Source organism: Phyllobates terribilis, unplaced genomic scaffold, assembly GCF_046119375.1.
Source record: "Phyllobates terribilis strain yellow unplaced genomic scaffold, ASM4611937v1 Scaffold_11__3_contigs__length_659146591, whole genome shotgun sequence".
Classification (NCBI taxonomy): domain Eukaryota; kingdom Metazoa; phylum Chordata; class Amphibia; order Anura; family Dendrobatidae; genus Phyllobates; species Phyllobates terribilis.
Genome location: NW_027362771.1, coordinates 328,944,407 through 328,970,135, shown reverse-complemented (window position 1 = coordinate 328,970,135; position 25,729 = coordinate 328,944,407). Strand labels below are relative to the sequence as shown.

At 40.6% G+C, this 25,729-nt stretch overlaps 1 protein-coding gene across 4 annotated transcripts in view; it reads left to right on the top strand.

Moving 5' to 3' along the window:
- SCAPER (S-phase cyclin A associated protein in the ER) overlaps positions 1 to 25,729 on the top strand; it is a 408,076-nt gene that overhangs the window by 93,813 nt on the left and 288,534 nt on the right. For 3 of the 4 annotated variants that reach the window (XR_012251257.1, XM_073652665.1, XM_073652663.1), the window contains exons 9-16: positions 8,045 to 8,257; positions 11,986 to 12,147; positions 13,262 to 13,337; positions 15,483 to 15,600; positions 20,281 to 20,392; positions 22,534 to 22,674; positions 24,066 to 24,221; positions 24,325 to 24,467. Coding sequence is in view for 3 of the 4 variants with exons in the window: in XM_073652665.1 (XP_073508766.1) it covers positions 8,045 to 8,257; positions 11,986 to 12,147; positions 13,262 to 13,337; positions 15,483 to 15,600; positions 20,281 to 20,392; positions 22,534 to 22,674; positions 24,066 to 24,221; positions 24,325 to 24,467 (1,121 nt within the window). In the remaining variant the exon portion in view is untranslated. The remainder of the gene's footprint in view (positions 1 to 8,044; positions 8,258 to 11,985; positions 12,148 to 13,261; positions 13,338 to 15,482; positions 15,601 to 20,280; positions 20,393 to 22,533; positions 22,675 to 24,065; positions 24,222 to 24,324; positions 24,468 to 25,729) is intronic. The other variant, XM_073652664.1, reaches the window with a different exon arrangement.

Below are 25,729 nucleotides of genomic sequence, written 5' to 3'. Positions count from 1 at the left end.
GGTCCGGCATGTCTAATTTCGGACTCCTGATCCATTTGTTTGGCCGATTGAGTGCTCTTGTGTATGGTAAAGCTGGTTAAGATGGCTTCTAGCTGAACGATCAGTCATCAGCCATCTACTGTGTATGGCAGACTTAACAATCCATAGACCCCCATAACATGATCATGTGCTGCAAATATATTGGCATACCTGCTTTAGGCCCAACGAAGGCTGCCACATGTTGAATCTACTGGATTAATAAATGTACTCCAAAATACATCAATTTGGACAAGGAATTCATCAGTTTTGCCATGCTATTTTTTTACACAAGCTGTTATTTTATTTTCATGTTTAAGGTCAGTGGAAAACTAGGATACCGTGTGTTGTATGCGTTGAAATAGTTTTTTTTAAGCCTTTACGAAGCATGCAGCAAAAACAAAAAAATCACCGATGTAAACCCAGTCTTTAAAAAGGCCATATGTGCTTTTAACATAAATAAGTGAACCTTGTGTGTGTTAATTCTCCTATGGGTCAGAAATTAGGCCTGTACTAGCAAGAGTCTGTGACCCAGTGTGATAGTGAATAAAAGAATTCAGGTGAATGATATCATTGTATAAAACATGTTTTTCAAGGAAGTCATCACCAGCGGAGGCACAGAAGCAGAGAACATCCTAGGGATTACAGGGCACAAACTTTGGCAGAGTCTCAATGAGTAATAGGATTGAAAATCCTTCATGTCATTCCAAGGTTTGCTCCGGAAAACTTCCCAAACCGCTGAAGATATTTGCTGTAAGCAGGTTAAACCTTCAATGAAGAAATAGGATTTGGCATAAGAACTGTGTTTTAGGGGCCTATATGCACTGTTCATTGTTTGCAGACGTACAAAAAAGGAAATCCAAAATCTTTGTGGTTTTCTGATTTAATACTTCATCTACAGTATATAAGTCAGGACTAGCTTGATATACAATCAATACAGCTTTTCATTGACTAGTAAGAAAAATGGCTGTAAAGATTTCAGTGTTATTGGCTCTGTTCACATCATGTTAATGGCCTCCGCCTAACGTGTACAATGCATGTCTTTAGTATTCCATGAACATGATTGTCAAGGATGACACCGGGGAGATCATACAGATCCCACCGCTGCCACCAGTTGTCAGAGAACGCAACGGGGGGGGTCATGCAGATCCCACCGCTGCCACCAGTATGTCACAGAGAATAGCCAGGGTCGTCACACAGATCCCACTGCTGTTACCACTTTGTTGCAGATGACACCAGAGAGATCCCACCGCTGTCACCAGTTGTCAGGGAATGCAACCGGGGTGTTCAGCAGATCCCACCGTTGCCACCAGTATGTTATGGAGAACAGCCGGAGGGGGGCGGGCGGTAGCACAGATCCCACCACTGTTACCACTTTGTCACAGATGACATCGGGCAGATGACTCAGATCCACCCACTGTTACCAGTTTGTCAAGGGAACACAACTACACTGTCTCCAATCTCCAGGACAATTACGCAATTGACTGGTGAAGGATGGAGGCAGCTGCTTCCACAACTAGGCCAGTTATTGGGGGAACTCACAGTGAGCATATGGTATTTACATCTCCAATTCCAACTCATGGAATATATATATATAAATATACCCCGGTACGGCCACTGCCAGCTCCACAATAACAAAAAAATAAAAATACACAAGCCGATTGGACACTTGTAACAGGTAGCGTATGGTTTCACGCGGTTTACAGAGCAAGAGGAACAGAGCTATTAAATGTTATATATTTAATCCAGAAAAGTAGGCAGTGTTTATAAAAAATATACAAAGATGATACAAAATGGGAATAAAACACTGCGGTATATACAATTAAATAAAAGGGATTACAAAAGAAAATTAATAAAACTGATGTCACAGAAATGGCTTATAACTTATTGGAGGGACATACTCTTTTGGAAAATGGACAGAACCCTCAACAAGCTGTACCTTCCAGGACTGATAAAGGACCAAACCCAATTTCTGCTTTTTAATAGATCAAAGTTATGCCCACGTATCTCCCCTTGGTGAGCTCATGTGGGGGCTGTTTGTGGGATGTGCTGGGTTTTTCAGAATTTTATGAGATCTCCAACTTACAGGATATCTTCGCCCCTGGAGGTCCCAGGCGGTAGATATTGTCATCATGTTTCTTACTGCGAATAGACATGAGACATGGCCTGAATAGCATCATCCATCAGACCAATATTAAATTGGAGGGGTTCTGCCAGCCTTACGGTGATGTGAGTGAATGCGTTATGTATGTCCCTTTGCTGTGATGCCGAAAATATATCTCTCATAAATATCAGATCAATGCAAACCCCAATATTCATCACTGACCACTGGCTCAGAAGTGTCTCAGAAAGATTATTTGATCAGAGGAAGCTCTTTGGTTTGGAAGCGCATTTCCCCACCTCTGCGTAAGTGAATCTCAGACTTGGTGTCTTTTTCTCAGCAAATCTCCCTGCTGTAATTACATGGTCAAAGCAGGAGATCCCTACTTCAATGGAGATGGAAGTGTGAGCTCTCTCTTCCCTAATTATAATTGGTTCCATATGTTCACTGTGAGGTTGATATGTCCCCTCTCAGAAGATGTCTTATGGATTTTAATTTTTCTCCATGACAATGGCCCTTTGGCCTTCGTTGGGCCAGTATACAGCAACAAATGAGGTCTAGAAAAGTGTGTCCATTCAACAGTTTTCAGTGTATTCAAATGCCTTTGACAAAGGGATCAGCGGCCTGCGACACTTGGGCCTTAGGTAATGCTAAGAGAATACTGGTGCTAAAAAGTATTCTACCCAATGGATGATATAAAGAAGTAGCAGTGACCAAGAATCATTGCAATTTGCTTTTATTATTTTTCGATAATTGATATAAATACTGTAATACTATATTCTATTATGGCAGGTTTTTGCTTTCCTCTGGATAAACATATTAGGTTATAGGTTCAACTGAGCATAAAAACTATGAAAGTATCTTCAAACAAGACCATTTTTATTTGTTTATATACAGTTGAAGATAATTATGAGAGTAACACAAGAGGAATTCAGGAATTGTACAGACTATCTAGCCCAGTGTTGCAAGACAGAAGTGGTAACTGTTACCGTGTTAATTATTAAATTCTTAGAGGATCATCTGTAGTTTCCTCTGTGTATGATGTCATAGTTTTCTTTGACTTGTATATTAAAGGAATCTATTACCAGGTTTTTGCCACCTAATCCGAGAGCTGCATAATGTTGAGACAGAGAACCTTATTCCAGCGATGTGTCACTTACTGGGCTGCTCAGTGTGGTTTTGATAATCTCCTGCTGATAAAACAGTAATTTGAAAACACTTGAGAACTAGTAACCTGCAGCCTTGTAGTCATCCATATTCATGAACTCTGTATACCCAACTCCCACCACTGATTGGATGCTTTTTGCCTATGCACAGTGTAAATCAAAAATCAGCAAAGGTTAGAATACCCAAAGTGTCTCAAGACCCCTTAAATATAATGTAGGGCAGCAAGGGTAATTTTAAAACGTAACCTTTAATCAGTTAGTTAAGAATAATCAACACTTGTTAAAACCATATATATGACCTTATGAGGTCAGTGTAGAAATATAACAGTCTCCACAAAATGGTATATGATAGTACCCAGAGGTATATAGTACCACTGTTGTACGTAAAACAGACCATCAATATGCATCTATTTTTGGAAAAAGCAACACCAGGAGTGTGTTTAGCACCCCTAATGTTCAGTGCATCTAACCATGTGCATATCAGTAATAGACAGAATTATATATACTATACATAGTGTGGGCTAGTACCGTTAGGCAAGACACACATAAGAAATCACCTCAGTGGTGAATAAGACATAAATTAAATGTAAAACGGAACGTCCTCACCCATTGTAGTAATCTCCATGGTAGTTAGTCCTGGGGCTGTCTCAGTGGAGGGAGCCATCATCCATAAGGAAACGCAGCAGCATATCAGTGAAGGCATATGGTTCTGCCCCTATTTAGCCCTAAAGGGGAATACTTCTCTGCCCTGTTCCCAAAGGCTCCCGTCCTGACAAGGGCAGTCCACAGCTACCACTATAATACACACACCCTGCACTTGCCCTCAATATGCCTCTCATGGGTCCCGACGCGTTTCATCCTTCTCAGGAATCATCAGGGGACACATACGCACATTACAGAGCTGGGTACTATGCTATTCTGCTGTACTAAGAGCCAATGTGTACTCCACTACATGCTCAAAAGGAGCATGCTAGCACATGGTTAAATGCACTGAACATTAGGGGTGCTAAACACACTCCTGGTGTTGCTTTTTCCAAAAATAGATGCATATTCATGTTTTTTGTCATTGCCCATTGGCTTTTGGTTGGTTCATATCAGTATTCATTCTGTAGACGGGGAGTTAGCTCCATAAATTCATCGCCCTCTTCTTGTGGAGTTCTATCCTCAGTCTGTTTTACGTACAACAGTGGTACTGTATACCTCTGGGTACTATCATATACCATTTTTTGGACACTGTTACATTTCTACACTGACCTCATAAGGTCATATATATGGTTTTAACAAGTGTTGATTATTCTTAACTAACTGATTAAAGGTTACGTTTTAAAATTACCCTTGCTGCCCTATACTATGCACAGTGTACACAGAAAGCTGCCAATCAGTGGTGTGGACTCAGCTCAGCATCCGTAAAACTGGTAGATCTACAGCAGATGAAACAGTGATTTTATCAAAATGGCAGCAAGCAGCCCAATAAGTGATACATCGTTGGAATCAGATTTTCAGTTTCTACATTATCCTGCTCTCAGATTAAATTGCAAAAACCTGGTGTCAGATTTGATGTGTTGGTCATGAGAAATCTAGTGTAGAAGCCATTTAAAAATCAGGCTGGAAGTGCACTGGGAAGAAGTAGTCCAAGTGCAGTGACGCCCCCAGTGCACTTCTAGCCTGATTTGCATATGGCTTGTACAGTCATGGCCAAAAGTATTGAGAATGAGACAAATAGTAATTTTTCCAAAGTTTGCTGCTTCATTTTTTGTAATGGCAATTTGCATATACTCCTGAATGTCAAAGAGTGATCTGCTTAACAGCAATTACTGTACTTGCAAAGTCAATATTTGCTCAGAAAATGAACTTTAACCCCCAAAACACATTTCAACATCATTGCAGTCCTGCCTTAAAAGGAGCAGCTAACATCGTTTTAGTGATTGATCCATTAACACAGGTGTGGGTGTTGATGAGGACAGGACTGGCGATCAATCAGTCATGATTAAGTAAGAATGACATCACTGGACACTTTAAAAGCAGGCTGGTTCTTGGTATCATTGTTTCTCTTCAGTTAACCATGGTTATCTCTAAAGAAACACGTGCAGCCATCATTGCACTGCACAAAAATGGCCTAACAGGGAAGAGTATCGCAGCTACAAAGATTGCACCTCAGTCAACAATCTATCGCATCATCAAGAACTTCATGGAGAGAGCTTCCATTGTTGTCAAAAAGGCTCCAGGGCGCCCAAGAAAGACCAGCAAGCGCCAGGACCGTATCTTAAAACTGTTTCAGCTGCGGGATCGGACTACCAGCAGTGCTGAGCTTGCTCAGGAATGGCAGCAGGCTGGTATGAGTGCTTCTGCACGCACTGTGAGGCGGAGACTCTTTGAGCAAGGGCTGGTTTCAAGGAGGGCAGCAAAGAAGCCACTTCTCTCCAGAAAAAACATCAGGGACCGACTGATATTCTAAAAAAGGTACAGGGAGTGGACTGCTGAGGACTGGGGCAAAGTCATTTTCTCTGATGAATCCCCTTTTCGATTGTTTGGGACATCTGGAAAACAGCTTATTCGGAGAAGAAGAGGTGAGCGCTACCACCAGTCTTGTCTCATGCCAACTGTAAAACATCCTGAAACCATTCATGTGTGGGGTTGCTTCTCAGCCAAGGGAATCGGCTCACTCACAGTCTTGCCTAAAAACACAGCCATGAATAAAGAATGGTACCAGAATGTCCTCCAAGAGCAACTTCTCCCAACTGTCCAAGAGCAGTCTGGCGCCCAACAATGCCTTTTCCAGCTTGATGGAGCACCTTGCCATAAAGCAAAGGTGATAACTAAATGGCTCATGGAACAAAACATAGAGATTTTGGGTCCATGGCCTGGAAACTCCCCAGATCTTAATCCCATTGAGAACTTGTGGTCAATCATCAAGAGACGGGTGGACAAACAAAAACCAACAAATTCTGGCAAAATGCAAGCATTGATTATGCAAGAATGGACTGCTATCAGTCAGGATTTGGTCCAAAAGTTGATTGAGAGCATGCCAGGGAGAATTACAGAGGTCTTGAAGAAGAAGGGGCAACACTGCAAATATTGACTTGCTGCATTAACTCATTCTAACTGTCAATATAACCTATTGGTACTCATAATATGATTGCAATTATATTTCTGTATGTGATATAAACATCAGACAAACACTAATAAAAACCAGAGGCCAGCAGATCATGTGAAAATATAATTTTGATGTCATTCTCAAAACTTTTGGCCATGACTGTACACTAGATTTCTCATGACTAGCACATCAAATCTACAAAAAAAAATTATCATTGTTACTAGAGGATGAGAGTTTATACAGTCCTACCTCTACTTCCAAATGTAAAAGTGTGCTGACAGGTTCCCTTTAAAATAAATGTAACCAGTAGGATTGTGTCTCATTTATTAAAACTTTTTTCATTAAACTTTTTTTTTAAGAATTTTGCAAAGAACCATTTTTTCTAGGTCTAGCTCCAAATCTGGTCTATAGTTTCTGAGATATAGGAGACCACAATTTCCTATCTGCTATTTTTGTTACAAAACATGATCTTCCCAATGAGTAAAATACATAACAGCCTATTTCTGCCTGTAATTTCTGTCTGGATCTCAAAAGAAGCAATCAACTGTAGCATGTCTACAACATATCCCACAAATGTGTGATAGTTGGGGGCCAGACCTCAAGGCTCTCCACCAGTCAGGAGATTGAAGGTCTAGACCTCTTTTCCTCCAGGAGAGGCATTTGATGTGATCCTCATCTAGGCAGAGAATATTGATGTCTGCAGCTTTCTTGATTCTGTTAGAGAATGAAAATTTGTGTGATGATTTTTCAAATTATTAGATGTTGTTTAATGTGCGCAGAACACTCCCCAATGTCCCTCAAAAGGGCCCGACTCTCTAGCAAAAGTCAGTCCTGAACCTCAGGGTAGTGGGATCTTCATGCCGGGATGTACAAACATTTTGTAGAAGCATCTTATTAAGGCAAGTCTGCCATCAGACTATGCTCCCTATTTCAGGGCAGAATCTGGTGTACTATTTTTTTTTATTTTTATTTTTTTTTTTACAAAGTATGACTGTTAAAGGAAATCTGTCAGCAGATTTTTGCTATGTAATCTGAAGACAGCACAATGTAGGGGTTAAAACACTGATTTCAGCGATACCTCTCTTATCAAACTCCATGTTTTTGTTTGCTTGCAATGATTGTTTTAGCACCAGGAGCTTATCATTGCTGGACTAGGCTGTGTCATGCATGCTAGTCTGGCAACGCCCCCTCCTGTGATAGGCAGCTCACTGTCTATGGACTTTGTACACAGAGAGCCTGGTGTGGGCGGGGTTAGTTTTCTCAGCTCTGCTTCATGCTAAATCGAAAAGCTCTGATTGTGTCAGAACGGCTGCACCCAGTAATCTAAGTGATACATCGGTGGATTCAGCTTCTCTTTGCCTACATCATGCTGCTCTCAGATGAGGTAGCCAAAACCTGCTGATAGATTTCCTTTAAATAATTTTTCTCTCTGGAAGTTAGAGGTGCTATGTTAGACATTTATACGGAGAAGGCTACATAAAGGAGGAGTAGGGTATAGGATTCAGAGGGGTACACATCAGTTGATGCCTATATTGATATGTATGTAATTTAACATAAATAAGTGTATTATATGTAAAATGGAAAAAAGTAAAAAATGACAAGTTTGCTATAAGAAAATAAGATGGAAACACGTAACAGTTGTGACTTTACACTATTGTTTTTTTGTAGTTTACTGTCCACAGGGCTTTAGAGGAGTTAAAGAGCACAGTAACATTTACACCACAAACAACCCCACCGCTGCCCTGCCTGGACATCCCTGTTGTGTTTCTGGACCCATTGTCAAAGATGCGAAAGTCTGAGGTCACCTGCACTGTAAACCCTGCGGGGGGAGGAAGGAGCAGTAGTGATCTGGACCTTTCAAACGTGAGTGCTGGAAAATTGGTAAGGACATTTCATCTTTTTTTTTTTTCCTTTAAAGCAGCTGTAGCTGTGTGTGGGATAAATCCATAAAACGTGATGTACTGGATGAAAGTCTGATTGGGAAATAAAGCTATGATGAGCAGCAAGGGAAGTGCTGAGTGGCCAGCTAGTGTCACCTATCGAGTGCGTCTCTACAGATCCTGCAGAATTTTTATACGGTTTATGAAACTACAGGCGAGTAACTTTTGGAAATTGAGGGGCATTATATTTTATATCTCCATGTCTGATACTTTGTTCCTTAGAGGGATAAATTTCTGCCAGACATGACTGATATAATTCTGTGGTCAGCTTTAGACTTCAGGACCTCATCAGGTTGCCAAAGTAGTGGCCAATGCATACGGCTAGTCCCTGACTCCTGATGTTTGAAACCCTAAGGGTATGTTCACACTTGGCGTTTTTGCTGCACATGTTATACAACGTATTTGTGTTGTAAAAATATGCAGCATAATCAATAAGATTTCTGAAATCTCGCATAGACGCTGCTTTTTTTTGCACTTATTTTGAGCCCTGCTGTTTTTTTGCCAAGACGTAGTATATCAGTTATTTGCAGCTCTTTTCATCTATTGAGATGAATGCATGAAAAACGCTGCAAAAAAACACGCATAAACATGCGACAGAAACTTGCGTATTGTACACAACTTTTTTCTTGCTGACAATTTCAGTTTAGGTGCATAAAAAAAACCCCGCTGCAGTTACATAAAGTGTGAACATGCCTTGAGCGCCCTTCTACAATGGTAATGCAGTGAAATGAGAGAACTAATGTTACAGAAATTGGATTGGACTGTGGGCTGGTTTGTGAGTCTGCTGTAAATGAATGAAGGGTCTAGTGACTTGCGTATGTGATAGCACGGGAGATCGGTGATTTCCGACTCGATTATGTCACTTAACATTGTCTTCTTCTTATGTTTCTTCTCGTGGTGTACTTGTTCAGAACAGGTAACTTCTTCTCCTCAATGTAGTTACAGACGTATAAAAAGAGAAACTAACGATGAACTTAAAAAGCTTCCTTGTTCTTGGTACATTGTGTCATTGTGTGTACATTTTTTGGCTTTTTTTTATATATTTTTTTTACCTTATGCAATCGCATGTTTTGCAGACTTCTGAGCAGTACATTTATAATCACACTAGATTTGAACAAAACTGTTCCCAGGACTCTGGTCCAGCAGCCATGTTGGTGCTGTGTGGCACAGGAGCAGAGCACCCCAAACGTCCTGCTACCTGCCGGAATTCTGGGTGCCTCTTCTGATCATAACATTGTGCCGGGCCTACTAGTCACAAGAGGCACCCAGGAAGCCGGCAGGTGGTAGGAAGTTCTCTGTTCTCTGGTGCGACTGCCTTCGGATACTGCCGTGGCTGCTGGACTAGGGTCCTGCGAATTGTCTTCCTCAACTCTGAATCTGTTTATTTGTTATCTAGTGTCAAGTCCAGACCACCTTTTTTCACGCTGGTCTTGATGATGTGGTGTGATGGAGTTAGGCGTTCCTGATTCATGAATCTGGTGCATCTGACGAGTGGCGTGTGCCTCCGTGCGCTACTCCAGAAATCCTACTCTAGTCTTTGACTGGAGGGAGACTTCTGGCGTAGCACACGGAGGCCCACTCCACTCATCAGAAGCTCCAGATTTATGAATCTGGAACGTCTTGACTCCAGCACGCCCCATCATCAAGACCGGCATGAAAAAGTCAAAGACTGGAGTGATATTTCTGGTGTATAGAACACCACAGTTTGTCGTGCTTTAGGCAAGCAGTGGCATCACACCCCTGTCCTGCCCCAGCTACACCCATTTTTGTGAAACTGGCTTGAAGACATCAACATTTTAAAAATGTTGACGCAGCTCCAAGTTACCCCTACAGTCTGTGACTTTTCAGAGCTTTTACTCAGTATTCTGGAGTGAGAGCTGTGATGAAGCGGCCCACAGTATTTGAGTAGGAGATCATTCTCCATTCCACACAGTCATGGACATATCCTGTGTCTCATATTATTAAATAGCGTTATGTGTCATTTTACTGGCATCCAATATAAATTATGGCTGTGGCATTGAGACATGCTCTTCATGTATTTTTTATTATGAAGCTGAAAAGCATGGCTGTGAAGTTAGACTGCTCTATTTTTTAAAACTTTGGCTTCTTCTTAAAGCAAATCTGTCTTTAGATTTCACTATACTCTCTTAGACCAGATGACGCTGTTGGTTTTACACTGAAAAATCTATGTAACAATGGCTGTATATTCCTGATATTGAAATAATTGATTTTATAGTCATGAAATTCTCAGTTTAATATTAGGCAGGGTAACTTTCACAAAGTGTTACTCAGCCATTCTAACATGAATTTTCAGAGTGAGTACACTATCCTCATCAGGTCTAAGAGGTATATTTATTAATGTATGCTGTTTCTATTCTTAAATCTGGTGACAGATCCACTTTGAAGAGCTCATGTATAATTGGGAATAATAAATTTACTGTAGTCAGGCTTTTCTTTACCTTCATGTAAATATGTATCAAGCTATACATTTAACAAAATAATCGTATAATTAATATTTTAATTTGGAACATTTATTGGTATATCTCTATCGACTTGGACTCCACATCCACGGTTGTTAAAAGAAATCTCCAGATCCCGTGTTTTAAACTGGTGGAAAAAGTTAATTGTGAAATTTCTGCCATGTTTTTAAAGGGAATTTGTCACCTTCTGAGAGCAGCATGATGTAGGGACATAGACCCTGATTCCAGCAATGTATCACTTACTGGGCTGTTTACTGTAGTTTTGATAAAATCACTGTTTTTTCTGCTGCAGATCTCTGAATGCTGAGCTCTGTATAACCCCACCCACTCCACTGATTGACAACGTTCTGCGTACACTGTGCATAGGCAGAAAACAGAAAATCAGTGGTGGCGATGGGGTTATACAGAACCCATGAATATGGAGGACTACATGGCAGAAGGTTTACACGTTTTCTAGTGATATGCTGCTGATAAAACAGTGATTTTAGTGAATCTACAATAATCAGCCAAATGAAGTGGAATGAGGGTCTCCGTCCCTACATTATGCTGCTCTCAGATTAGGTGTCAGATTCCCTTTAATAATTCTACCAAAATGCTTTTAAAAAATAGAGGCTTTGTAAGGCTTCATATGAACATGCTGTCTTCCTTTGTAGGACAGTCCCCTGTTGTATAGCACAGCATGACTTTCATGTGGCATGTGTGGCTGTATCATTCTGCCCCTGCATGTGCTGTAGGTCATGTGAATCTTTGCTGAGACTCTGTGCACATGTCAGTAATCCTCCGCTTTCCTGCCGTCATTGCAGTTTCTCTGTGACTGTATAATGGCTCTTGTGCTATGTGCATACAGTGCAGGTGTCATGGGAAGATGTGATGATGTGGAGTCTCTATAGGCGGCTCATCACCAAAGCTGAATTGTATAGGATAGGTAATGCAAGGGTGGTATAGGATAGGTAATACAAGGGTGGTATAGGATAGGTAATACAAGGGTGGTGGTACCATTGTGCTGTGTGTTCTCATAGATGGTGGTGAGGAAATCCTCTGTTCTACTACTGGAAGAGAGGGGACATCTCATGTCTTGTACATGTCTCCTTAGAGCTGTTTCTCGACTTGCATACCTGTACATTTCTTCCTTACTTCTTTATCATAGTTCTGACTTATTTCACTGTTTGTGCTGTTTTGTTTTTCTCAGTCTATGGCCGAGGTTCTTGCAAAAAAAGAAGAACTTGCTGACCGTCTGGAGAAAGCCAATGAGGAGGCCATAGCCAGTGCTATAGCAGAAGAAGAGCAACTAACGAGAGAGATCGCGGCAGAAGAGAATGACATTGAAATAGACAATGAGAGCGATTTCTCGGTGCGTACTACTTTGTGTTCACTTTGGTGTCATGGAACATCCTCCATCCGTCGTATACTCCACCTTTGGGACAGCGGATCCTACTTGGTCTTGTGATCTGACTTATACAATTGATATGATTGATAAAAATACATTTGTGTTGCTAGTAGATCATCTTTGTGAGTCCGTAATTCAGCCCATGATGGCTGGCTGCTCCACAAGCAGAATACAGGCGATCCTAAATACCTGCTTGCATTTTACTCAGGTTGGAGTAACCCACAATCCTGTACTTTGCATAAGAAACATTCTGCTTGTAAAAGAAATACACTTATTGCCCCTTGGCGCCAACATTTATTAAAGGGTTGTCTGGTTTCACAAATGTCAAAAGCAAACAAAACACTCTTCGCCCCTTCTATACCCCCAAATTGAACCCTGCTACTGTTTTTGGCCATGCCTGTCTTTGTTGACAAGCTGTCAGCGTGTGACCACTGCAGTCAGTCAGTGGCCACTGCAGTCAGTCAGTAGCCAGGACCGATAGGCACTGTACAGAATCAGCGGAGCATAGATGAAGTGAGCAATGTTTTTTTTCTTAATATTATAGTATTTGTAGCTCATATGATTTTGTATTTTTTTCACTTCTGGACGACCCTTTATGTTGTGTCTGTTCATTTCTCCCATAGATGTAGGCAGCGGATAACTGTACTCCTGTAATACATGCAGTCATAAATGAATAAATCTTTATATGAGAAACCACATATTTGATAGACTTTTTTTTTTGTTACAGCACTCTATTAGCTTTAGGCTTTATACAAATCGCTGTCATTGGTTTCTGTTGGGATTTTCAGTATTTTGGTCTTGAAGAATTACACAGTCTGCAGCACCGTTCTTGCTGTCAAAAATACCAAAACCCTATGGCCTCTTCTTTAGGTCAGTTGGGTTTGTTTTTGTAAAAGGTGAATCCAGAATGACTTCATTGCGAACGATAGCCGTGACTCTATAGTGTGAACAGAGCCTTAGTTGCATTTTGGGCACCTGAACCATAACACAGAAACCAATGCAGATAGTAATCCATTCATAAAAGATTGTTTTGTGATGAACCTGATTGCATTTATGTCCATTTCTTCCTATACTTTAGGCTAGTATGGGCAGTGGAAGCATGTCATTCAGCGGTATGTCCATGGATTGGAATGAGGTTTTAGCAGATTATGAAGGTATGTAAAGAAAACTTTAAAGGGATAATGTGTGAATTGTGCTTGCTATGTAGAGTCAGATTTTGCAGTTTTGAAATGTGGTGGATCCATGTGTCAATGTGAAGTTCATGCTACCGGCAAACAAAATAGTGGCCATCGGTCTGTATGGCTAAGGATTCAATAAAAAGGGTTTTCTGCAAAAAGAAGACATTGTTTTAATAGTCAGTGTAGGAGATTTGCTTTTGTAGTCAGTTCCTATATGGTGTAGGTATATAAATAGGTGTAGCTAAGGGAGCCGACACTCCAGATCATCAGCAGGATCAGTGCAGAGGAGGACCGTGAAGTCTGTGATCTGATCATGCGTGCCCGGACACCCTGTCAATCATTGAAAGGTAGCTCCGCTCCCATCAGCGACATGCTCTTGTTATCTTGCCCAATTCCGATGCCCATATCAGAAATAACAGACAGGAAGTAGTGCCTAGTGTATTTATTTGAACATATATAGACAAAGTGAGTATTTTAACCAGACAAAAAATAGAAAAATGATGACTGGATAGAAACATACAAAAAATCGGGTACATATAGTACTAAGATAATGGCTCTAGCCCTTAAGTATAGATAGAATTGCACAGATGCCCATGGTAAGTCATAAATATAATAAATATGCTACATATAGTAGAAACATTCCGCCTCTATGAGGTAAACTAGTACCTTTAGTATAAGAAGGGGGAACACTGACATGTGGCAAAGGGGCACACCAACATATACCTCGTGCCAAAGCAAAATATATAATTGTAAATATATTACCTGTAGAAACTATCACAGTCAGAGTGGAGAGGGGGGGGGGAGGGAAGAAAGGATGGTGGTAACAGAGAGCCCGACGCGCGTTTCGCGGTAAAAAGCTTTACCACGAAACGCGCGTCGGGCTCTCTGTTACCACCATCCTTTCTTCCCTCCCCCCCCCCCTCTCCACTCTGACTGTGATAGTTTCTACAGGTAATATATTTACAATTATATATTTTGCTTTGGCACGAGGTATATGTTGGTGTGCCCCTTTGCCACATGTCAGTGTTCCCCCTTCTTATACTAAAGGTACTAGTTTACCTCATAGAGGCGGAATGTTTCTACTATATGTAGCATATTTATTATATTTATGACTTACCATGGGCATCTGTGCAATTCTATCTATACTTAAGGGCTAGAGCCATTATCTTAGTACTATATGTACCTGATTTTTTGTATGTTTCTATCCAGTCATCATTTTTCTATTTTTTGTCTGGTTAAAATACTCACTTTGTCTATATATGTTCAAATAAATACACTTTTTTTGCATAGATATGCGGAGTTCTTCTCCTCTTTTTGATATGTTCTTTCAGCATGCTGTTGGACGGATACTCGTCACTTGACTAGATATCCGCCTATGTTTTCGTAGTTACTATATGGCTTCTTCTCTGTTATAAAGGAAGTAGTGCCTGCATGATAACAAAGGGTTACGTGACCCACACCAAGACACAGTCTTAGGCCACAGCCCCACTATCAGTACTTGGTCAGAATTTTTTCTCAGGAGTGGGAGCCAAAACCAGGAGTGGGTGATAAATACAGAATTGGTGACTTGTTTCTATTATACCTTTTCTCTGATTGTTCCTCACCTGGCTTTGTCTCCCACTCCTGAGAAAAACTACTGACCAAATACTGATAGTGGGGCCGTGGCTTTAGAAGCAGCACAGGTAATGAAAGCATATTAAAAAAGTGATTTTAAAGAACAGTTAGGACATACGAAAGGGGGACAAATAGTAGTGGAAAACCCCTTTAAGAAGAAAAAGGAGTCCTGAAAGTGATGATATGGCCCCCACAGAGCCCTGATCTCAACATCACCGAGTCTGTCAGGGATTACATGAAGAGACTGAAGGATTTGTACAAGTCTAAGTCCACAGATCTGTGGTTAGTTCTCCATGATGTTTGCAACAACCTCCCTGTCGAGTTCCTTCAAGACTGTGTGCAGGTGTACCTAGTAGAATTAATTTTAGATGCTGCTTGAAGACGAAAGACATTTTTTTCATATTTAAATCCATTCGTTTTTTCCATTTTGGGGGAGGTTGCTTTTTCAGACTTTGAGATAAATGAGATGTAAATGAATTAATTACAGTAAATGGGATTATTTTGTAGCACGAGAGTCTTGGAGACAGAACACGTCCTGGGGCGACATTGTGGAGGAAGAACCCTCTAGGCCACCTGGTCATGGGATCCATATGCATGAAAAACTGTCTTCGCCTTCCAGGAAAAGGTTAGCTTTCTATACAGTACCCCAGATATACTGAATTTGTTCTCTCTTTTGGCGGCTACAAAATAGATAACAATGTAACTCCTTACTGATGTGGTATACAGTGCCTACAAGTAGTATTCAACCCCCTGCAGATTTAGCTGGTTGACACATGCGGAATTAACTTGGCATTGTGACATTTGTACTGTAGATCAGCCTGGAAGTGGGAAATGCACTGCAGCAAATTTTTTTTTTTTTTTTTTTTAAAACGTTAAAAGTTAATTCAGAGTATCATTTATTATTCAACCCCTCAAACCACAAGAATTCTGTTTGGTCCCCCTAAAGTATTAAGAAGTAGTTCAGGCACCAAGAATAATGAGCTTCACATGTGTGGATTAAAGATCTCTTTTGCCAGCCTTTTCTGACTATTTAAGACCCTCCCCAAACTTGTGAACAGCACTCAGACATGGTCAACATGGGAAAGACAAAGGAGCATTCCAAGGCCATCAGAGACAAGATCGTGGAGGGTCACAAGGCTGGCAAGGGGTACAAAACCCTTTCCAAGGAGTTGGGCCTACCTGTCTCCACTGTTGGGAGCATCATCCGTAAGTGGAAGGCTTATGGAACTACTGTTAGCCTTCCACGGCCTGGACCGCCTTTGAAAGTGTCCTCCCGTGCCGAGGCCAGGCTTGTCCGAAGAGTCAAGGCTAACCCAAGGACAACAAGGAAGGAGCTCCGGGAAGATCTCATGGCAGTGGGGACATTGGTTTCAGTCAATACCATAAGTAACGTACTCCACCGCAATGGTCTCCGTTCCAGATGAGCCCGTAAGGTACCTTTACTTTCAAAGCGTCATGTCAAGGCTCGTCTACAGTTTGCTCATGATCACTTGGAGGACTCTGAGACAGACTGGTTCAAGGTTCTATGGTCTGATGAGACCAAGATCGAGATCTTTGGTGCCAACCACACACGTGACGTTTGGAGACTCGATGGCACTGCATACGACCCCAAGAATACCATCCCTACAGTCAAGCATGGTGGTGGCAGCATCATGCTGTGGGGCTGTTTCTCAGCCAAGGGGCCTGGCCATCTGGTCCGCATCAATGGGAAGATGGATAGCACGGCCTACCTGGAGATTTTGGCCGAGAACCTCCCCTCCTCCATCAAGGATCTTAAGATGGGTCGTAATTTCATCTTCCAACAAGACAACGACCCAAAGCACACAGCCAAGAAAACCAAGGCCTGGTTCAAGAGGGAAAAAGTCAAGGTGTTGGAGTGGCCTAGTCAGTCTCCTGACCTTAACCCAATTGAAAACTTGTGGAAGGAGCTCAAGAATAAAGTCCACATGAGACACCCAAAGAACCTAGATAACTTGGAGAAGATCTGCATGGAGGAGTGGGCCAAGATAACTCCACAGACCTGTGCCGGCCTGATCAGGTCTTATAAAAGACGATTATTAGCTGTAATTGCAAACAAGGGTTATTCCACAAAATATTAAACATAGGGGTTGTATAATAATTGACCCACACTTTTATGTTTAAAATTTAATAAAATTCAACTGAGCAACATAACTTTTTGGTTTGTAAGATTTATGCTTCTGTTCATAAAACCTACTCTCGTTTGCAGTTTGAAGGCTCTAACTTATTTGCATCTTATCAAACCAGCTAAATCTGCAGGGGGTTGAATACTACTTGTAGGCACTGTATGTGTACACATGCCAGGTGCAGGTCTATGGAGCTGACCCCACCATACTCTGCATGTAACAGCAGAGATCAGAACTAAAAGCTCTGATCACTACGGTTAACCCCTTATATTCCTCTTTCTGTCTTTGATATCTGGCACGTTCCATGTGCCCATTTACTGCGGGTCGCCAATGGTTTGCCACAGCAGTTAGTGGCCTGCTGAAGGCCCTCTTGACTGCCATATTGGTACTTCTCTGAAGGCCAGCCACTGGTAAAAGCCGAATAGTGCAGGACTAGTTTCGTCTCTCCCTATGGTCCCCAGACAGCTCTTTAAAGTATACTCTTTGCTTCATAATGCATGTGGTTTGGGCAGCATGAATCAAGTGACAGGTTCATTTTAGAATTAAAATAAATAAAAATGAAAAGGAATCTGAGCAAGGTTGTACCCCCCAAACTATTTATATGTGCATGTAGCTCTTTCAAATACAAGTCTAGCAATACTTTTATATGGCCAGTCCGTTCCTTCATTACTGAGAAATCCGCCTTTGAATTGATTTGCAAATAAGTCATCAGTGGAGCAGGAGGAAGCCGCACTGGCCGGGGAATAGAGCTGTAGTGACAGAGGCATCAGAGTTACTTGCATATATAAATAGTTTGGGTGTCAAATCCTGCTGAAAGATTCGCTTTAGGCATATTTGGTATCGCCGTTTCCGTAAATGTTTGATCTATCAAAATATTAATTTATTTAACCCATATGATAGCAAAAAGAAAAAATGGTATAAATAAAAACGCATTAAACAAGCATTCACACCGCTCCATCGACGGAAAAATAAAAAAGTTTTACCATAGAATGAACGCTGTGAAAGCAAAACTCAAAAAACAATTTGAATTGCTTTTTTTTCACTATTTTCCTGCACTTGGAATATTTTATCCTAATTTTCAGTACATTGTATGGGAAAATCAGCGGTGTCATTCAAAGCTTCCACTCGTCCCACACAAAAAAAATGTCCTCATACATGAATGTGTGTGACTTTACAGAATTGAATGTGGTAAAAGTGCCCCCAGTCTCAATTACAATGCACTGGTGTTCAGCCCATGTAATGAAAGATACACATTTTTTTTTTCCTGATAAAAAGGAACATTTCTTTTGTATAACTTGGGACTTGCAATCCATTAGACATTTATAACATAGTCTGTAGATATGCCATTAATGTCTTAAGATGAGAATACCTCTTTATCCCCTTCACGCCATGACCAGCATTTGGTTTTACGCTTTCATTTTTTCCTTCCCTTCTTCCAAGAGTCATACGTTCTTTAATGTTCATTGACCCGACTGTGTATATATACATATACAGCTCTGGCAAAAATTAAGACACCACTGCAAAATTTTCATTTTCTCAGATTTTTCTCTTTATAGGTATATTTTTGAGTAAAATGTACATTGGTGTTTTATTCTTTAAACTACTGATAACATGTCTCCGAAATTCAAAGCTAAAAATTTTGTATTTATTTGCAGCAAATGAGAAATCGTCAAAATAATAAAAAGACATAGTGCTTTCAGACCTCAAATAATGCAAAGAAAACAAGTTCTTATTCATTTAGAAACAACAATACTCATGGTTTAACTCAGGAAGAGTTCAGAAATCAATATTTGGTGGAATAACCATGATTTTTAATCGCAGCTTTCATGCGTCTTGGCATGCTTTCCACCAGTCTTTCACACTGCTTTTGGGTGACCTTATGCCACTCCTGGCACAAAAATGTAAGCATTTCTTCTTTGTTTGATGGCTTGTGACTATCCATCTTCCTCTTTACATTCCAGAGGTTTTCAATGGGGTTCAGGTCTGGAGATTGGGCTGGCCATGACAGGGTCTTGATGTGGTGCTCCTTCATCCACACATTGATTGACCTAGCTGTGTGGCATGGGGCATTGTCCTGCTGGAAAAAACAGTCCTCAGAGTTGGGGAACATTGCCTGAGCAGAAGGAAGCAAGTGTTTTTCAAGGATATCCTTGTATGCGGCTTGATTCATACGTCCTTCGCAAAGATTAACCTGCCCAATTCCAGCCTTGCTGAAGCATCCCCAGATCATCACGGATCCTCCATCAAATTTCACAGTGGATGCAAGACACTGTGGCTTATATGCCTCTCCAGGTCTCCGTCTTACCATTAGACGACCAGGTGTTGGGCAAAGCTGAAAATTAGACTCATCAGAGAAGATTACTAGTGTTGAGCGAGTATGTTCTGTCCGAGTATGCTCCGGCCGAGCTCCGAGTATTTATAGCTGCTCGGTGATAAGGTTAAATCGCTCCCGTGTGCATGATTTGCAACTGTTTGGCAGCTTTATTACATCTGAGGAATGTGTAAGAAATAGACATTCCTCCCATGTAATAATGCTGTCAAACAGTTGCAAATCATGCACACGGGAGCGATTCAACCATATCACCGAGCAGCTATAAATACTCGGTGCTCGGCCCGAGCGTACTCGGACGGAACATGCATATATATATATATATATATATATATATATATATATATATATACATACATACATACAGTACAGACCAAAAGTTTGGACACACCTTCTCATTTAAAGCAGTCATCAAAGCAAAAGGTGGCTACTTTGAAGAACCTAGAATATAAGACATATTTTCAGTTGTTTCACACTTTTTTGCTGAGTATATAATTCCACATGTGTTAATTCATAGTTTTGATGCCTTCAGTGTGAATGTAAAATTTTCAAAGTCCTGAAAATACAGAAAAATCTTTAAATGAGAAGGTGTGTCCAAACTTTTGGTCTATACTATACATACATATATATATATATATATGACACAATCGGGTCAATGAAAATTAAATATTAATGAATATTAATGAAAATTAAATATAAATATATATATATATACACACACCGTGAGTGGTTGTGCATTTTAGATATTAATATATTCCTTGTAGGGGGTGCTCTTTATCAGTCTGCTTACAGGCTATAGATTATAGATCACAATTGTCTTTACCTTTTGTAGAACAATTGCTGAATCCAAAAAGAAGCATGAAGAGAAACAACGAAAAGCACAACAGCTGAGAGAGAAGCTGCAAGAAGAGAAAGCTCTTAAGGTTCAGAAACTTCTGGAAAGAGTGAGTATAGATTTTTTTCCAGGTGAAAAGGATAATTGGGCTTTTTTTTTTTGCAGAAGTGTGGCCCAAGATGTAGACTGGAATGCAGTCCTTGTTTTGTGCGATCTGACCTTTTGATGCCCATTTTGTACACTTATCACTCCATCTGATCGCACCACCTATGCCGCAAATCATTCTGTTTTGCCTGATTTGTCCTTTTTCCGAGGAGAAACACATGGAATAAAGAACTGTGTTTTGCTATCACCTCCATAACACTTATCCATCGTGTGCCAGGGGTAAAAACTAGCCACGCAACAAGCTAGACATTTGAGTTCAGCCAGACTGGTTTGCTTACTTTACTACCACAGTTTTTCACAGAATCATAACTTGGCATTTTGATTGATCACCGCATAGCAACATATTGTATTTTTTTTAAGTATAAGACGCACTTTTTAGCAAGAAAAAATCTTGCTAAAATGTGTCTGCATCTTTTAGTTCATAGGCAGGTTCTTATGATGGAAAACACTGACACAGCATCCTTCCCGATCACTCATGGACCTATGCATCAGTGATGAGTCTTTCAGGTCACATGATCTGTCACATGCCTGGAAAGAACTTTAAAATGTGGTAGTATGTGTGAAGCAGAGGTGTGTCTGTATGTGTTTTTTTAATGTAGTTGAGCTGTGTGTGTTGATGTAGCTGAGCTGCATGTATGTACGCATGTAGCATTCTTGTGTGTGTGTGCGCGTGTATGTAGCAAAGCTGTGTGTGTATGCACAGCAGAGCTGAGTGGGCATGTACTGTGCATGCAGCAGTGTTATATATGTGTTTGGCAGAGTTTGTACATACAGTATGTGCGTTCTATAAAGCTATATGTGTATAATACACATGCTAGTGAGAAACACTAAGGCCACGGCCCCACTGTCAGTAGTCGGTCAGTATTTTTTCTTAGGAGTGGGAGCGAAAATCAGATGAGGAACAATCAGAGAATAGGTATAATAGAAACAAGTCACCAATTCTGCATTTATCACCAACTCTTAGTTTTGGCTCCCACTCCTGAGAAAAAATACTGACAGAATACTGACCAAATGCTGATAGTGGGGCCATGGCCTAACAGGAGAACCAGGGCTGTGGAGTCGGAGTCACTGTCCATTTTGGTGGAGTCGGAATCGGAGTATAAAATGGATTGACTCCAGCTCCTAAAATATATAATAAATTGGGTACAGTAGTTCAATGCAGTTTGTGGGGAATATTTTTTTCATAGGAATTTGGGAAAGTTCTGAAATGTCCTATAAATGTCTGTCCTGTTCCTGATCTAAGGGTCTAGACTTTTAGCTGAGATGAGTCTGTGCTACAGTAAATTTATCACTTAAACATGAGCCATGTATGAGGGAGGTGGAGTCGTTGTATTCGGAGTCGGAGGTTTGGCTTAACGACTCCACAGCCCTAGGACCTCCCTAATCTACCCTACTGCATTAAATTAGTGATATTGACCCCACCACTATTTTACAACAGGGAAGTTTTAATCAGTAGGAAATATGTTTTTCCTATTTTCAGCTGTTTAAACCTGGGTGCATCTCATAAAAAGTTGCATCTTAGAGTCCGGAAAATACAGTATTTAAAATTGATTTACCTCCTTAGATCCGTTAACTTATCAGTGATCATTTCTGATTTCAATTCTTAGGGCTCATGCAGACGTCCGTAGATCTCGGTCTGATCATTGACCGCAATGCACAGACTGGCCACGGGTCCGCCAACCCGAGCGTGGCAGCCTCATAGCAATACACAAAGATGTCATGCTTTGGTAGGGAGACCCCTGGCCAGTCTGTGCATTGTGGTCCGTGATCAGACTGAGATCCATGGACGTCTGCATGAGTCCTTATACATATTACATTAATATGATAAATGATGCTTCTAATAAGTAGCACAAGAGACTTCTCTTTTGACTTATCTGTATCAGGTGGGTAAATGATTTTGGTCCTGCTACTCCCTCCTTTTTTTCTGTGGATATTCTAATTTTTCTGCATATTAGTAGGTTTCCATTTTGATAGAATTTAAACAGGAAATATGTAAAAATTATCTGCTTTTTTTTCCTAATTGAATGTTTATGAATTTTGCAGTTTTCTTATTTTTTTCTAATGGAGATTTTTTTTGTGTTCTAGGAAAAGGATGTGCGAAAGTGGAAGGAGGAATTACTGGAGCAGAGGCGCAAAATGATGGATGAGAAGCTGCTTCATGCCGAATTTAAGCGGGAAGTTCAGTTACAAGCCATTGTGAAGAAGGCTCAAGAGGAGGAGGCCAAGGTATACTTTTTTGGCATAATAGTAATGGTAGCACAAAAGATATGATAATAAAAAAACTGTTTTACCATGAAGTTATGTGTAGTTTCCACTAACCAAAAATAGCAATCTCCGCTACATAGGAGGCTTGAATAGTATTTGGTGTGTATGTTTATGTGGGGCCCAATGCCTCTACATCTGACATAAAACCATAAGATTCTGATGAGATCATTTCAAACTGCGATTTCTAACACCTTTAATCTCAAATATGAAAAGAGTATGCTCAGCCTTAGCATCTCGACTGTCCTAGCTACAGAGATCTGGAAGATCAACTTTATTTAAAAGAGTATTTCCGTCTCCAAGATCGTATCCCAATATGTAGTAGGTGTAATAATATTAACAAAACCTCCAGTTAGAAATGTAGTATAGTTCTTCTGATTTGCTCTATCGCTTACCATGGGCAGGACATTACAGTAGCTTTGGTATCCATGGTTACAACCACTAGCAAATAACTAACTGCTATTACATGAGTGGTCATAATTATGGATACCTAAGCTACTGCAAAGTCCTGCACATTGTAAGTGATATAGTCAACTAGAAGAACTATACTAGATTTCTAATTGGAGGTTTTGCTAATATTATTAGTATTATTACACCTACTACATATTGGGATAGGATCTTGGAGATGGGAGTGACCCTTTAAACTTTAAATGCAACCATAGGAATGGGGGGAATTGCTTAATCCTCTTAATGAATTTGGAACATCCTTCAGCTGCCTGTATGCAAACATGGAAAAATTCACTTTGCTCACTGACTGGAGGTCATTTCTGCCACAGTGTACTCTACTTTTTTTAGAATAAATTATAATAAATTTGCTGGACTGCACAAGACAACACCTTTTTTTTTTTTTGCTAAGCTCCACCCATTTGTCAAAAAGTTTGCATAGCTGGCCTAAAAGTCGCATATAATTGCACACAAATCTACGTCTTTAACAACAGAAAAATGATCATTGAATCTGCCTCTATGTCTTTTGTGCCTCCTCTATTTTAGTGGTGGTTTAATCGTTTTCTTAACATCTGTTCTGTAAAGTAAAACATCGACTTCCTCGTGACCTTATCAGTAGTGCATAAATCAGTTGGTCTGAGCAAGCAGGACTGCAGTGTAAAGCATGGATGAGTGTAAAGCAAATACAATATCATGGCTGTATAATGAAACAGATGGATTTCAGAATGCAACTGAAAAGTTACTGATCACAACTTATCTCGTAGTTAGGAAGCAGCCATAACTGAAGAAACTACAGCACAGATCAGTGCTATCCAAAAAGAAGTCAGGATACTTTTTTTTTCGGTTTATTTTTTTGCGTTTTAGGATTTTTAGAGGTTAAGTATCAGTTCTGAATTTCCTTAAATTTACAGGTAAATGAAATTGCCTTCATCAATACTTTAGAAGCTCAAAACAAGCGCCATGATGTCCTAGCTAAGCTAAAGGAGTATGAGCAAAGACTCAATGAGCTGCAGGAAGAACGGCAGCGTCGACAGGAGGAAAAGCAGGCTCGTGATGAAGCTGTGCAGGTAAAAATGGTCTTAAAAACAGAAAAGTCAAATCCTTAGATTACAATTAACCCGGTTTACTGTGGTTGATTTGTGCTACAAAATTCCTGTCTTTTATGCTCAGGAACGTAAACGAGTGCTAGAAGCTGAACGCCAGGCTCGTGTTGAGGAGCTGTTGATGAAGAGAAAAGAGCAAGAAGCTCGAATAGAGATGCAAAGGCAAGAAAAGGAGCGAGCACGAGAGGATGCAGCCAGGGAAAGAGCCAGGTAAGTTTAACGGAGCTGCGTCATCTTACCCTAAACATTGCTCTTCATCTTCATTCACTGGAGAAAGCTTATAAATCACCACTGCACTTTCTCTGACATACAATTATTTTTTTTTATAATTCCTGATTATTTTATATTTTTGGGATTTATTTTACATAAGTAGAAATTGTATATATTTTTATGGATGCATTTAAATGTACTGCTCATATACTTATTAGTGCAGTAGATTAGTCCAGTGACCTAACTAAATAGGTCTAACCTTTAAGACCCACTGTTATTAAGTATTAGGGTTAGTGCCCACGATGCAGATTTGATGCAGAGCGTTTTTGCCTCTCTCTGGCAGAAAAAAACGCATGCAGATTTACATGCTTTTTTTTCTGCCAGGGAGAAGTGTTTTTTCTGCGTTTTTACATGCTTTTTCGCATGCGTTTTTTCAAGCACTTTTCCAAGCGATTTGGAGCATCACTTGGAAAAGTGCTTGACAAGTTGGTCACACAATATAAATCCATGCAACTGGCATGGATTTATATTTTGTGACCAACTTAGATGCTTTAAATGCTGCATCTATAGTAAAAAAAAAAAGAATTAAAAAGTTGAAAATAAAAAAAAACTGTATGCTCACCTCTCCAGTCTCCTCCCGGCCGCGTCCTCTCTCCTTGGCTTCCCGCGGTGTACTGGCAGGACCTGCGGTGACATAATTTAGTCAGCTGATGGTCACGCGACCATCACCTGACCGCTGACGTCAGCGGTCGTGTGACCATCAGCTGATTAAATGATGTCACTGCAGGTCCTGCCAGTACACCGCGGGATGGAGGAGACCGGAGAGGTATACAGGTTTTTTTTATTTTTCATTTATTTTTTTTCACCGCGCAGTAGCCAGGATGAAGAGGAGTTGTAGTCTCCTCTTCATCCTGGGTACCACACGCACCGCAATTACGCCGCAAATTTGTGGCCATTGAATTTAATTGAAGCGCAGCAAATCCACATATACCTGCAGGTTTGCTGCGTTTCAATGTTCCTCAATGGCCGCGAATTTGCGGCGTAATCGCGGTAGAAATGGTCATGCTGCGTTTTGCAACGCAATGCGAATTCGGCTTGCTAATTAGTGCATCATGTGAACAGCACATCCGAATTCACATTGCTTTGCATGGCAGACGGTTTTACAAGCATTTTCGCGGCCGTAAAAACGCCACAAAAACGCTACAAGATCGCTATGTGAGCACATAGCCTTAGGGAACATCTCAAATCTAATGGCTCAATAG